This window comes from Hyaena hyaena, unplaced genomic scaffold, assembly GCF_003009895.1.
Source record: "Hyaena hyaena isolate Hyena2069 unplaced genomic scaffold, ASM300989v1 scaffold_26, whole genome shotgun sequence".
Classification (NCBI taxonomy): domain Eukaryota; kingdom Metazoa; phylum Chordata; class Mammalia; order Carnivora; family Hyaenidae; genus Hyaena; species Hyaena hyaena.
Window position 1 is genome coordinate 2,357,605 of NW_024080658.1, and position 15,371 is coordinate 2,372,975.

Genomic DNA, 15,371 nt, shown 5'->3' on the forward strand with positions numbered 1-15,371 from the left:
TGGGTAACAGGGGTCAACAGGAGAAGGTGATCTGTAATGTAAAATCAGGCCTCTGCAAGCATGGCTCACTGACCCTCAACGAAAGCAGTGGTCATAAACTGGGGAGAGGTTACAGACCCTTAGTGACACGTCATCCCAGCTCTCTTTCCTAATTTCAGACACTGAACGGGTTTTCTTCGTATTTCTTTTAATGAAAGCATAAAAAATGAACAAGCATAGTTTGTAAAGGGAGAATGATGTGTAGACATTACTTTGCATCTTCATTGCCATGACACAACTTATCTGTGGTCAAGGGAGACCCAGATCTTGGCCAACGTAACTTAAGAAGAACAACAAAACAACAACAACACAACAACAACAAACTACAACAATAAATGCTATGTTCCTCATGAATAGAAAAACATCTTTCTGTGACAGTAGGGCAGGGGTCCTCTAGCAGATTTTTCTGAGGCTCTTCCCTAACATTACCTCACCCAGTTATAGACTGCATGTGAAATAAACCATCCTGTAAAACAATTCACCTTTCCCAATACATTTAAAGCATTTGCAAAATGTTTATTTTGGTCCTACATTCGGGATATGATTACAAAAGAACTAAGTTCATTTGAGTCCATAGGAAACTGCCTGCCTCTAAGGAGAAAGGCTGTCCAAGGGAGAATCTTCTGTGGAAGAAAGCGGCTCTTAACCAAGATGCAATTTGGCAAGGGTCTCAGCCTTCAGAACCACAGGTCTTTGGAAACGGTGCAGTGGGCAGAATACGAGTTTTATAGCCTGTTATGGGCTGCATCGTTTCCTCACCCCCAAAATTCACATGTTGAAGACCTACTGCCTGTACTTCAGAAGGTAACTGTATTTAGGTATAAGGACTTTAAAGAGATGAATAAGTTAAATTCTGGCTGTTTGGGCAGTCCTAATCCAATCTGGCAGCATCCTAATGAGAAGGGAAAATTTGGACATACCAAAGGATACAGGGATAAATGTAAAAAAATCCCTGAAAAGGCCATGTGAGGACAGAGTGAGAAGGCAGCCATCTGCAAGCCAAGGAGAGAGGTCTTAGTTAAGAGAGACCAAACTTGTCAACAACTTGACCTTGGCCTTTCAGCCTCCAGAACTGAAAGACCATAACTTCCTGTTGTTTAAGCCACCGAGTTTGTGGTATTTTGTTATGGTAGCCCCAGCAAACTAGTTCATAGTCACAGAGACCTGGGCTCGAATCCTACATCTCCACTTAACCACTCTTTAATATTATACTAAATAAGCACTCTCTCTGCTTCAGTTTCCAAAACTAGAAAGCTGAGATAGTTATATTTTTCTTATGGAGTTGCTTGAAGATTAAGTGATATTATAGATGGCAAAGTTCCCAGTGGATATCTGTGCACTGCATGTGCCCTTAATGATCCACTAAATGTTGAGTGTATAGTGGGAATCTTTTGCTTTTACCTTCCTGGTATCTTCTTCTGTGCTTCTAGTAGCAGCCCCACAAATTTGCATAGGAAATCACACTTGTTCATTCTCAGTCTTTGTCTTCTAAACCTAACCCACAGTGATTGGTTCAGCAATGGGCATGTGACTCAACAAGCCAGTGAGTCTCAATTTGTAGATAAGTCTCCTCAACAACCCAAGTAGTTATAATTTTCAAAGCTGGAGAATTGCTTTCTGCAAGGGTTGCTGAGAGGACAGACCACTATCGAAATATCTGAATCTATTTTACCACCATGAAGGGAGAACTTCTTTAAAATGAAGTCATTATTGAACCAAGGTATGAAGACTGAGTCCTGAGCACATCATTCCAGACCAGATATAGCACAGCTTGAATCTCTCCCTATTACACGAGTCTATAAATTCCTCTTCTCTTCTCTGTTTGCTTGTTTGATTAACCTTGAAGCTTGGTTTGTAGTTGGTTTCTTTCACTTGCAAACACAAGTTTCCTGACTAATATAAGGAAACTTACATTATGTGTCTATTAGACACAGATCAGGAAAAAGGCCCTTCCTACGAGGAAATAAAAGCCTCAGGAGAGGATGGGCATGTAAGCATATAATTACCGTGATAAATGCGAGAAGAACAGCTGTTATGGGAACATAAAGAAAGAAACACCTGTCTTTACCAGCTCACACCTGAAACTTTTCCTCTATTCTTTCTCTGGAAGAAATGGGATCCCTTGTACCCGGGCTCTACCAAAATATATTTATAACAAGATAAGTGAAAAAGAAAATAAGATAAATACAAATTTGTCATTGTATGTGGGCATGCTGGCACCACACTGTTTTCATCAATAAAATTTCATGTGGGTTTTTATTTTCCATCCAAACCATGCTTTCTGTGGGTTTGGCTCGCATGTCACCCCCTCTCCCCAGGAGTCTGCTCGGGACAGACTTTCTTGCTGCCATCTCCCTCTTTAACTGTCAGGATAATCTCATTCTCTGGAAAGAACACCGCTCCTACTTCAGAGCACTCACCACATGGTGTCACATGATGGGACAGGTCAGGGGTATACACTATATTCTCTGTATTCCTAACTCTTGGCACAGCGTCTCAGATGTAATGGGTGCTTTCTCAACAAAGATTTTCAAAAGAAAAGGAATAACACCCTTAAAGTTAATATAGATAGATGTGAGCTTAATGACAATACAGTTAAATAAATTAGTGATTGAAATGTCATTCTCTTGAATGGCTGATTAATGAATTGACTTGAGTTGGCTGAGACAAGTCTGTGTGATGGCTTATAATCTAGGAAGGCAGACAGACTGGCTCTGCTACTCTCTCCACCTCATATTTTTGTCTCCTCATCTTTTTTCTTAAGTTTATTTATTTATTTTGAGAGAGAGAAAGAGAGCACATGTGTGCCCACAAGCGGGGTAGGGACAGAGAAGGGGAGAGAGAGAAAATCCCAGGCAGGCTCTGCACTCTCAGCACAGAGCCTGACTCAGGGGTTGAACTCATGAACATGAGATCATGACCTGAGCCAAAATCAAGAGTCAGATATCCAACTGACTGAGCCACCCTGGTGTCCCTGTTCCCTCTCGTTATTTGCCCGTGTCTCCCAGTGTTGCTGCCGTGCTCTAATCAGCCAGGCTCAGTATCCAAATTGGCTTTGGCTGTTCCTCACTCCCACCTTGATTCTTACTTTTTTTTCACATATCTCCTTTCTTTTTCTTCCTAACCCTATTGCCATCATTCTACCGCTTCCTGTCTTCATATAATCCCTTCCTTGTGGGTGGTCCCTAAATGATCTACATTGTGTTTTCTTCACTGGTGACTCCAAGTGCCTAGAATAGTGTCTGTTCAATGAATAACGTGAAATACTGGTTTCCTTAGACCCGAACTTCACTTTTTCAAACCATCTTGCAGACTAATCTTTATAAAATTACATTTTCATCATAAAATTGCCCCATTCAAAACATTTCAGCAGTTCCTCTGTGTTTACAGGCCAAGTCCAAACCAGTTAGTCTAGCATTTGGACTTTCACAGACTGGCATCATTGGAACTTTCTGGTGTTATTTTCTGACATTGAGTTGCATAACCTTCTATTCCTGTTCAACTTGCTTATTCATTTTTTTATTAAAATGTCTTTCAGTTCATGGCTCCATTGAAAGGCACACACTTTTCTCTCTGTTTGAAGTTCATCTCTTCAGAGGAAAAAAACCCCGACATCATAAGAGAAAAGAAAAACATATATGACCTTATGTGAAATTAAAAGTTTGTATATGATAAAAGATGCCTCATAAACATATATGGTTTATAAACAAATATATGACAGACAAGGAAAAAATCAAGACTAATATATAGAAAATGATTAATATTCTTAACATGCAAAAAGCTTTTGCAAAAAGACAATAAGTGAAATAAAAAGATGATCTAAAAATATAAATAATAAATGATAGATGAAAAGTGCCCATACTCACTATTAGTCAGAACAATAGTACATATGGAAATGTCTTTATCACACTTTGCCATTAGATTTAGTAATAATTTAAAAAGACTAATAGTATCCAAAGATGCCGTAGAAACAGAGAGCACTCAATCAATGCTTCTGGCAACATCAATCGCCACACCATTTCTGGAAGCTAGTCTTTCAATAAGGATGAACATAAAGAATCCAAACCCTCTATTTTACCTTAGGGAACTTATTTTATGGGAATAACTGTAAGAACTAATAACTAAGTTTAAGAACGTGTGTGTGTGTGTGTGTGTGTGTGTGTGTGTATTTATGTATATGAGAACATGTGTTTGCAGTGGCAAAGACAAAAACCATAAACAATCTGAAGATTTATCATCATGGAACTGATGAAAATACAAGGCAAAATATTGTGCAGTTGCTAAAAATAGTGAGTTAGAGAGAGAGAGACCTCTGGAGAAGGCATAGAAAGAATGTCTCTTGGAGAGTCATTTGCATCTGATCCTCCTTAGGAGAAAGAATAAATGAACAGAAAAGATATAGAGAAAAGTGCCAATACCAAGCTATTAGTGATGATTACATGAGAGGAGTGGGTCTCTGGAAACAGAAGAATCACAGCCACATGTGAAATCATTAGATTTCTCTTTACCTGTCTTGATTTGCATATATTTAAACATGCTAGATGTTTAAAAAGCATGAAGTATTCTTGCAGTTTAAAAAATAAATCATAAATAATGTAAATAAACTATGGTCCTTCTCTCCTTTTGTAAATTTTACCAATCAGTCTGTCTCAAATTCTAAATTGTCTGAATTTATTGGTAGGATTATTTCCTTGGTAATTCGCCATCTGCTTCCTTGTTGCTGCCTTGGAGTATTATTTTAAAATGCACTGTTATTTAACCTTTTGTATTAATGTCAACTACATAATTGGAGTGTAAGTTCCTTGTGATGAGGCCAGATATTTTACACTTTGTTCTCAAGAGCTGCTTGAAACTTCACAATTTGCTCATTCATTCATTCCTTGAACAAATATTTACTGAGTCTCTACTAGCTACTAAGTCCTGTGTTGAGTCCTATGCATACAGCACGGTTTCAGACTAGACATGATCTAAGCCTAAAAGTTTGGTGGGAAGGAGACACCAGACAAGGTCTTCTAAGTGTCATGAGTATTACGAAAGGGAAATTGTCATGAGTGCTGTTGGCATCTAACAGGCTGAGATTTTGAAAAGATTAATGATATGGGGGTAAGGAGATTTGGCTTTTATTCATCTCTACTGCTCTTTCCTCAGATGACAAGATAATGTGTCAAATAAGGATAGAAATAGAATAGAAGTGCTTTTTCTATACTAATATTAATATGCTAAACAATGCAAGGAAATGTAATTTGTAAGGACATATGATTACTTTACCTAATAACAATATCAATGTCAATAATGATGACAACTATGTTTACTGGGGACTTCCTATGATCCAACCCAGGTTGTTGACATGCATGACCATGATCTCAACCAGTTCTTTTATTGAACCCCATTTTTTCAGAGACCGATAAACTTTATTCCTCCTTCAGCCCATTCCTGTGTAACCTGGCAAAGAAAGGTGAAGATTTCAAGTATCCTGCAATATTTCTTACTTGCGTTATAAAGCATCTCTTCTTGTTTTCAGGTTTTTTGTTTTTTTTTTTTGGTTTAAAAAAAATTACTACTCAGAACTTGCAAGTCTTTTGTAGTTACTGCATGTCTAAGTAACGGGAAGAAAGAAAACACAACAGGTAACATTGTACTTAATGAAAAATACAATATCAAGGTTTGTTGGGCAGGTTTTCTTCCGCCTGCACATATCATTCATTCATTATTGAAATGCATTTACAGCCATGTCAGTAGAAACCAATGCAAGGAGGAATCCCATCCATCCAGGACTAAGTGGCAGGTGCTTCTGCAATGCGCTGTGGTAGTTAAGAGCAGATCTGGGATCTGAGGGCTCAGTTCAAGTCCTGACTCCCATCACTGGCTCACTGGCAACTCACTTAAATTCTACAAGTCTAAGTCGTTTATAAATCAGAATAGTGAAATATCTCCCTCACAGTGTTGTTGAGGGGAATAATTCAAATGAAGCGTCAAACAGTGCCTGGAATGCGGTGAGCACTGGAGAAATGTATGTTATAACAGTATCACCCAATAGGCCACCTAGAATTTCTAGCCACTAGAAATTAGAGAGATACAAAGAAGGGGCCAAGGGCAAGCAGTGCCTCTTTTAGCCCATTCCTTGGCGGTGCAGATTTGCAACTCCCTGGCTGACGTGTATTTTTGTTTCCAGAGATTTGTGCCTCTGGCACTGAAACGTTTACAACACTCTGTAGATGTAACATACAATATTCTGCCTAAAATCCCTTTCAGTACAAAAAGGCCCGGAAACTAATTTAATGAAAAAGAATAGCATTATAAGTAATAACTGTGCAATTATATCCCAGCATCCCAATCCATGAGCATCCCACATACCTGTGAGGATGGTGGTGTCCTCCCTGATGATTCCAATAAATGAGACAAGTTACAAAAACTATGAGTCAAGACAAATAGTGTGATTTGTTTTCGTAGAGAAGAAATGCCTAAAAAATATTTACGGTATCTATTTTCAACTGCCTGGCTGGACTTTTCCATATGAATGTCCAGAGGCGGCCCACGCTATTTAGAACTCATTATAAGCTGCCAGTTTTGCTCCTGAAATCTCTCTCTAATCTCCCCTCTTTCTCTGTATCCCAACAACCCTCATTCATTTCTTGCTTTTGGTTCATATCCCACCGGAAGCCTCCCACCTCCTTCAGTGCTTCAGTCTACCTTCAACCTTGCCAAGAGATTTGTCTACCTAAAAAAAAAAAATCTAAGTTGCTTCGTTTTCCTGCTCAGACTGTTATTGGCTCTTCTGGTTTAAACTATTATTTGCTGGTCAGGCCTGATACAGTCTTATAACTTCGACAAAATAGCGACAAAAACTGAAAGAAAAAAAGAAGAAGAAAGAAAACCAAGGTACAATGAAAATTAGGTTAACAAAATGTAATTAGCTTCCATTTACAATGAAGCCATTGGAACTGGAATAGGGAAAACGCTCTACTTTATTAAAAGATTGGTTTTAATAAAAGGCAGTGGAATAGCACTTAGTGTCTCCTCCATTGGACATCTCTGTTCCAAGAGTAAGTCGCCACGGACCAGAAAATTAAGTCAGTAACTTTGTTGCTTTAGTGATGCATTTGACTCGGCAGAGTACTATGCCCTAACCTTCCATATCCACACATATTTCTAAATCCAAAAAGTAAGATAGGAAGGGATACAGGAGAACAGGGAGTAAAAATGATGCATTTGGGAGATGCAGTTCTCACTAGAAAAGCCTTGTAGGCACGTGCAGACACACCCTGGCATCAATGAACGCTGAGCATTTTCACTTTGCATACACTCATCTGTGCAGAGTTAAAATGCTAGAGAATTGGGAGGAAGGAGCAGGAGAAAGTTCCACCTTAGTGTGGTTGGGTCATCTTCGAATAATACTAACATGCTAATTCCTCCTTTGATCATGAGGAGACAAAATATAGAGACAGTTGGGAGAGAGAGAGAGGGAGGGAGAGATTAATCAAAATGTTGAATCCATTCTAATTTGAAAAATAAAAATGTTACCTTACGGCTCTCTAACCTAGGGAAGTGGGTCATATCTCTTGACTTTGTGCACTCCATGTGAGCATTAGTTCAGTGTATTTGGTCTGTGTCTATGGGCTAGTACTGACTGCACCAACATCACTGGTCCAGGCTTACTCTTCAGTGCTAGGGTAACACTGACGAATTCATTCCAGAGACCTTCTTTTGTAATATAGCAAAATCCCTCCATCTCTTTGGGGACTTTGGCTTTGGTCTAGAGCATATTGTCATACTTGCTATATCATTCCATTTCCCATTGGACATAAGGGCCTCTTCAGTCACTCAGCATGTGGTCTGATGAGGGGGTGCTGTGGAAAACTTTGGTTCTGCATGTCAAAATCTCTTTCTAGATTTTTCTTCATCTGAAGCCAAGCAGAGCAAATTCATTTAAATTATTTTTGACTGTACTCAAGACTGTAGTTTCTTGGGGTGCCTGGGTGGCTCAGTTGGTTATGTGTCTGACTTCAACTCAGGTCATGATCTCATGGTTCATGGGTTCGAGTCCCACATCAGGCTCTGTGCTGACAGCAAGCTCAGAGCCTGAAGCCTGTTTCAGATTCTGTGTCTCCCTCTCTCTCTGCCCCTCCCCTGCTCTCTCTCTCTCTCTCTCTCTCAGAAATAAGTAAAACATTAAAAAAAAAAAAAAAGACTATAATGTCTTGCACATACAGTCGTCCCTGGGTTATATCAAATAAATCACCCTCAGAAGGTTCACAGGCAAGAGTAGTGTGCTTTAGTTTCTTCTCTTTAAATAGGAATAATGATTCCTGTAGTATGTCTGCAGAACCAGTGAAAAATAATTGATGAACCCTTTGTAAATCCTAAAGATTCATATTCATGTAATTTGTTTAACAGATAAAAATATTTTCAAGTGGCCACAAGAGACGTGAAATAATGGTTCTAGAGTTTTCAAATAAAAAACAATTACAATAAATAATTTGAAAACAATTACACTATTTAGATGCTACTTCACTTGAGCCTTTGAGTGTCATATTTTCATTGAACATATTTGTAGCAGAGGATGTTACAAGCGAATTTTGTAAAATTATAGAATATTGCAGACCAAATCTGTGGTGCAAAAACCAGACAGACTGGTCATGGGTTGGAAAATCCTGAAAAGATGTGAACCATTTCTAACTGAAGTATATTTCATAAACATAAATAAACAGTGAGAGGCTTAAGTTTGTATCTGGCCTTCATGTATGGTCATGACGCAAGGTGAACAGAACTGTCTGCCTGGGGCATGGGAAAATATTCCTTAAAGGAAGAAAAAAGACCCCCAAAACAAGAAAAACATTCTTATTTTCTTTTGAGTTTTGCTAATCCATGGTTTTCTAATATTTAAAGAATCCTTGGCAATATTTGAGAGAAAGTGCTAAGTGCTCTGTGTGTCTTAACTCCTTTCTCCTCACCACTAACCTATGAAGTAGTCACACTATTATCATCCCATCTTTTCTTGCTGCAAAGAAAACTGATGTTTGGTTTTGTGGGTTTTAACTCATTTAATCCCATTACATCCATAGGGGGGTATTTACAACATTGTTGTTCCTATTTAATTGATAAAGATCACCAGGCTCAGTTGGAGAACTGCTGAATGAAGGCAACATTAGTGAAGGGTAATGGGGTGGTCTCAAGTTTGTGAGCTACTGAACAAAAGTGGACTTGGCATTGGGACTAAAATAGGCAGGAAACTGCAGCCATCTGCAGAAGGTGGCGGCATGTCCTGGGTATCTAGATATCTATTTATAGAGCCAACTTTACTGCCTGTGAGCCTTTTGTTAGGGATAAGGGGATAAAAGAAGCTCATAGTGGCTGGTAATTGGAAACAGAAGCTAATGGCAAAAATGAGGATAGCTAAGCTATATGCTAGACGTGTTTTAATTTTCAAATTAAGTATTTGATACGGGCAATGTCATTATCTCCATTTTAAATATGAGGACACGGAGGCTTAAGGTCTCATAAATAGGTAAGTGACAGAGCTCAAATTCAAAGTCCAGGATCTTTACCAACATTCAAGTACTTACTACTGTGGCCCTCGCAGTGACTAATAGATAGTCAAGTTATTGTGCAAGAGAGTTGAGGAAGGAGGTGGTATGAGTAAAGGACACACCCTTATTAAAATGAAACAAGCTAATTTTTTTTTAATCATTATCATTTGTACCTGCTGCCTCATCTTTGCCCACACTTTGATTGACTGGAGTTTTACTCTTCTTTTTCTGGTTTAACCTTGAAATATTTTTTTGGAATCTCTTCAAAGGGAAAAGGAGAGGAAAAATTGTCCAGAATACCCTGGCCAAACCACTTAAAATTTTGCTTTGTCTTTATGCATAAAATGCATATTAAAGCTCTCAATGAAAGAATCTAGTGAATTAGTGCAGTTAATATAAAGGTCTTGGGAAAATACCCACTTGCTTAACCTCTCTGATAAAGTCACCAGAAAGAAATTAGCAACTTAATTTGTATCAAGGTGACCGAGCTAAAACAATTCTGTACCATGTTTATACACTGACCTCACAGAACTCCCTTTCTAATGTTATAAAACTAAGGGAAGGATCATTTCATACTTAATGAGAATGACAGACTGTGAGGATGATGCTGTAACATGGTAGAACAGAACAATGACCAGCCTGGTGATTGGAACAGGAATTCCAGTTCTAGCCTCTACCAACCAATTAACCACTGTGTGACCTAGAACAGGTTATTTTACCTCTCTGGGTTTTGGCTTTAACAGATGTAAAATTTGTAATTTGGGACTACACCGAATTACCTCTGATAGTTACATTAAAGGTAGTGAGGCTTCCGATTTGGCTGTGAAAGTGAGCCTGACATTCCTGGGCATATTTGGCCATCTGTCTGGGGAAGTCACAAGAAGGCTTATTTGCACTGGAGACCAAGAAGACTCCTGAAATAACTCAAGCTGTGCCAATTGCGAGGACCAGAAAATGAGGGGTATCAGGTACCTCCTTTGCAAATGGCATTTGAGCTAAAACCTAAATGAGAAGAAGGAACTATCTTTGGGGAAATCTGGGCTGAGGTGAGGTTGGGCCAGAAAGAGGGGAACACTGAGTACAAAGGTCCTGGATTAAGAATGAAAGACAGAGCAAGGATGCCTGAAACAGACTACAAGTGAAAAAGCAGTTTCATGTGGGAGAAGTAGGGAGAAGCCAGATAGATTGCAAAGGAATTTTTAGGCCACACATACAAAAGTCATTGAAAAACGAAAAGCTCCTAAACACAAAATCTAATGGAAGCCAACATAAGCAATTAGGTAAAATACCTTTAATTTCCAAACAAACTAATAAAGTAATGGAGTTGATCATCAGAGAGGAGGTATATCATAATTTCAGCATATACCGGTACAATGCTGAGCTGTGATGTTGAATGGACACTCTGTTGTTCTTAGACATTCTTGCATCCATTTCTTACCACACAGGGGCCAGTGGAATATACTTTCAAACCTGACTCTAATAGAAACAAGCGGATGTCATGGAATGGCAGTGGATCCAGAGCCAGAGGCCCGGAGCTAACGTTTAAATTGCATATCTGTTCTGTAAGTGCATGAAAGAGTTTGAGAGTTCCCCTTGGCCTCATTCAGATTATGTCCTTATCTTTAAGTTTAAAGTAGTTGCTACCACATAGGGAAATTGCGAAAATTAAACAAGATAATCTACTTGAAAATACTTTGGAAATTGTGAATCATCACTCAAATATTTGTTGGTTTTAAATTTCTTTTTAACATTTCTTGTTAAAATTTACCACCCCTGCTGTTTTCAACTAAAACCACTAGAGGTCAGAATTTTACACAAATTGTTTAAAGAAACACCCTAGGTAGGAAAGAGAACATTTTCCTACTGAACAGTATAAAATAATAAAGTTAAGGCATAGAAAGAAAAATAAAGATGGCTTTCGACAAAGAAGTTTTGATAATTGGAACAATGCTTATTCCCAAAATTGTTACTCAAAAGACAGATAAACAGGGAGAGGAAGGAAAGTTAAGTAGAGTTTAATTATCTATTTATGATGCCTACATGGCTTAAAGTTTACAGTGATTATCTTACATTATTCTTCAAACAGTTCTCTGATGAAGCTCAGTTTACAAATAAAGAAACTAAAGCCTAAATAGGTGTAAAAACATACGGAAGATCAGATTGAATTCAATGTCTTTCTTCCCACCAAGTCATGCTTGGCAAATAATGCAGTAAAAAAGGGTCAGTGTATGTTGGAAAACATATTATATGACACATTAGCATTACTGGTTTTCCACCCGCAACTCTAAATTATGTATTTAGTTCCCAGTCTCCCAAATTAATTTAGGGAAAACTCCTTTTAATGTTTCTAGACTATCTAGAATATCTAGAAGTTTCTGTGCGCAGTGCTAGTAACTACGGTATTGACATGATTAGCCTTGGAGAAAAATATAGACCAGCTTGCTGTTAGGAAAAATGTTTTGAACAGAAGCAGTAATTCAGTCCTTTGAAATGATTCTTTATCTATCCAGCTTTGTTCTTTTTCTTTCTCTTTTTTCTCCCTTTCTTTCGTCCTTCCTTCCTTTCTTATTTTGTAGAAATAAATATGCAAGTCTACCTTGTTGGGAGGGGAGGAGCTATGCTCTTGTGCACGAAGGACTGGAGTAGGGTAGATGGCAGTTTCTATCTTGAGAGAAGACAAAAACTAAGTCTTGTTTCTCGCTGTAAGCGTAGCATCTAGCACAGTGCCTAGAGTGTAGAAAGGCGGTGATGAACATGTATACGTTGCTCCACGTGCGTGAATACAGGCAATTGCAAAGAGAAAATGAATTAATTGAACCCTAAGTCCAAGAGTTTGCAATCTGATGCTCAGCTTGAAATGTAGACATGTTCTGGGACAAGTACTTTCATTTGAAACCTGTAGTATCTAACAGGAGGCCTGAGGTGTTGTAGGTAGTCAGTACATTCCAGAATTGTAGAATCTCTTCTATAAGAAGGGACTTAGAATTCATTTTAATGCAAAGTCCCCAGGACCTGAGGGAAGAAGAAGGTATCATACCAGGTGCCTAACAGACTTGGTTCTGGAACCCGGGGTTCCAGAGGGCTCCCTCCCAAGTCTCTCCTCCCAGAAGGACTGACTTCTTCATTCTGTCGTATTTCTGGCTCATAATCATCTCATAATTTCTACACAGGGTCAGGAAGAGAGTGAAGGAGATTTACGTTGTTTTAAATCTTAGCAAGGTTGGGGCGCCTGGGTGGCTTAGTCGGTTAAGCGTCCGACTTTCGCTTAGGTCATGATCTCGCGGTTCGTGGGTTCGAGCCCCGCGTCGGGCTCTGTGCTGACTGCCAGCCCAGAGCCTGGAGCCTGTTTCAGTCTGTGACTCTATCTCTCTCTGACCCTCCCCTGCTCACGCTGTCTCTCTCTCTCCTAGAAATAAAAAAATAAAATAAAATAAAAAAAATAAAATAAAAAGGCAAACACCTCCATGCCACTCCCTTCCTCCTGCCTTGATTGAGGAGGTGATGCCTGCAATGGCAGCAGCCCATCTCACTACCATGAGAAAAAGACGCAAAGACCCTCAGAGTCGCTGACCCTACTATCATCATTTGACCANCTTAGGTCACGATCTCGCGGTTCGTGGGTTCGAGCCCCGCATCGGGCTCTGTGCTGACTGCCAGCTCAGAGCCTGGAGCCAATTTCAGAGTCTGTATCTCCCTCTCTCTCTGACCCTCCCCTGCTCACGCTGTCTCTCTCTCTCTCTCCTAGAAATAAATAAAAATCTTAGCAAGGTTTCCAGGGGGAAGGGGAAATTTTTCATTAAGAAATGAGGGTAGGAAGACCATGGCAAATAGGCTGCTGGTATCTAATAAATATTAATTGCCCTCCTTCCCTCCTAACTTTTTTCTCTATTGTTCAAGATACTGATGTATGTTATTGAATGCATCTATTATGCCTAAAATAATGCTTAGAACTAAGAGGTATTCAATATGTGTTGGCTGATTGGAATAAACAGAATTATTGAATTGGAATGCATTATATTTTGGATGTTATTTTGACAGTGTTTTGTCCATTCTTCTAATAGCTTGAAAGTTTTAGTTTCTCTGCAAGGAAAATTGTTTAACAGTGCTCTTCTCAAATGCACTCTCCCATTTGCAGGAACAAAGAAAACTTTAATTTTCAGCATTTTCCATGATACCCCAGGAATGACAAAAAATTTGTTATACTCTGTTGGAAAGTCCACTAATAGTTTTAAGTAAATACTTTTATTTCTAATCAAAACTTTCTTTTTTGAACATTTGCCCTCACATTATTCATTTATTCACCCAAGAAATTATTTGGAAGCCCCAAGGTCTCATTGTTCTTCCCTGCATTTATTTTATGGTATCAAAGGTTAAAGCTTGGATTGCAATCTTAGGAGGAAATTAATTCACTGATTAAGAAAAATGCACTTTAAGCAATACGCATTTAAATAACTGACGAGCATAAGGCGATGTATTTCTGTTTTTTCTAAAAGGCCCTTTTTTTCTACTTAAAATTTTAAGCAGCTACAATTCTTCCACCCTATAGCCTGGAGAAACATAGCATGAATTACTAATAAGGGAGCACCGATTTGCACTGCAGTGACCACTTTCAGAACAAAAGGGTCAGAACTGAAACCAGGAAAACAGCAGCATTTTTTATCAACCAGTTGCTTGAAGCACATTTAGACCTTGGCTCTACTTGAAAAAATTTTGCAGTAGTCTTATCATCCTTCTGTTAAAGGCACTTGGCCCCAAAGACTCCACTTTCAATAAAGAAATGTTCATTTATACACCACCTGCAATCCTCAACAAAAATTTTCCTCTTCTTTGGAAGCCAGAACCCCACTAATTTATGAGATATATGAAAGATTTAATTTTCTCTTTACTGAGCTTTTCTTGGTAGCTTTACCAAAATCAGCACTGAGAAAGGCATTGGAATAGAGCAGCCCAGGAATAGAGATGGAATTCAGGAAAGTATCCCTGAAAGACCAAAGCTGTGGCTTGTGTATCTTCCCCTGGAGCAGCACAGGGGAGGGACTTTTCCCCTGCCCTCTCCCCACATTCTCCTGCCTAACATCAAGGGAGGTTTTTAAATAAACCACAGGCCATTGGGTTTGCAAAATAGAAGGAGAGAAGGAGGAATATGAGGAGGAATAGGGAGAAGAGAAAGTCATTGAGGGCTCCAGTAGGGTTGAGGGAGGAGAAAACAGAGTTTGCTTATTATATATGAACATTTTGGTTTTTTTTTTCCTCACCTTTGGGTCCTGGTGCAATAGTGTGTGTGGCACAGGCTTCAGTGGTAGGTCGACTCTCCATGTCCAGACCCAGACCCTGAATTTGCAAAAGAAAAAGCATCAGAAGGATGAACTGGTTTCTTCGAAGTAGGGCTCCAAAGCCACTCATGGCTGTAGTTCTTCAAACACGGATTGCCCAGAAGTGCCAAACAAGCAACTTTATTTTAAATAAAACTTCTGCTTTGGGGAAGAAAGTCGTGTATCTGGAACACATTCCAAAAAGGGCTACAAAGACGAGAAGAAAGCATATCCTAGGTTGTTTATTTTCTCAGTACTCCAAATGGACTGTACATTATCCAGACTGTTTATTTTCAAGTGACAACAGTTTACTGAAAATTATCTCTGAGCTAAACACTTGTGTGCAGGTCAGTAGAAACAACCCAGAGAGCAGAGAGGATAGAGATGTCTTCCGCTCAGTACATGAGCTGACAATTTAATACCCCACGTTACTCTTATATGTTGGGTTCCAGATGGATTGAGTCAGAGATTGCTTGAATTACCTGCATGTTAT

The 15,371-nt window shown here is 39.0% G+C and overlaps 1 protein-coding gene across 1 annotated transcript in view; it reads right to left on the reverse strand.

Annotated features, from left to right (window-relative positions):
* The window catches only part of COLEC10 (collectin subfamily member 10), a 40,653-nt gene extending 25,624 nt beyond the window's left edge, over window positions 1-15,029 (reverse strand). The window contains exon 1 of the mRNA XM_039227209.1: window positions 14,822-15,029. Coding sequence (XP_039083140.1) covers window positions 14,822-14,969 — 148 coding nt within the window. The 5' untranslated portion in view covers window positions 14,970-15,029. The remainder of the gene's footprint in view (window positions 1-14,821) is intronic.
* Window positions 15,030-15,371: the final 342 nt, after the last annotated feature.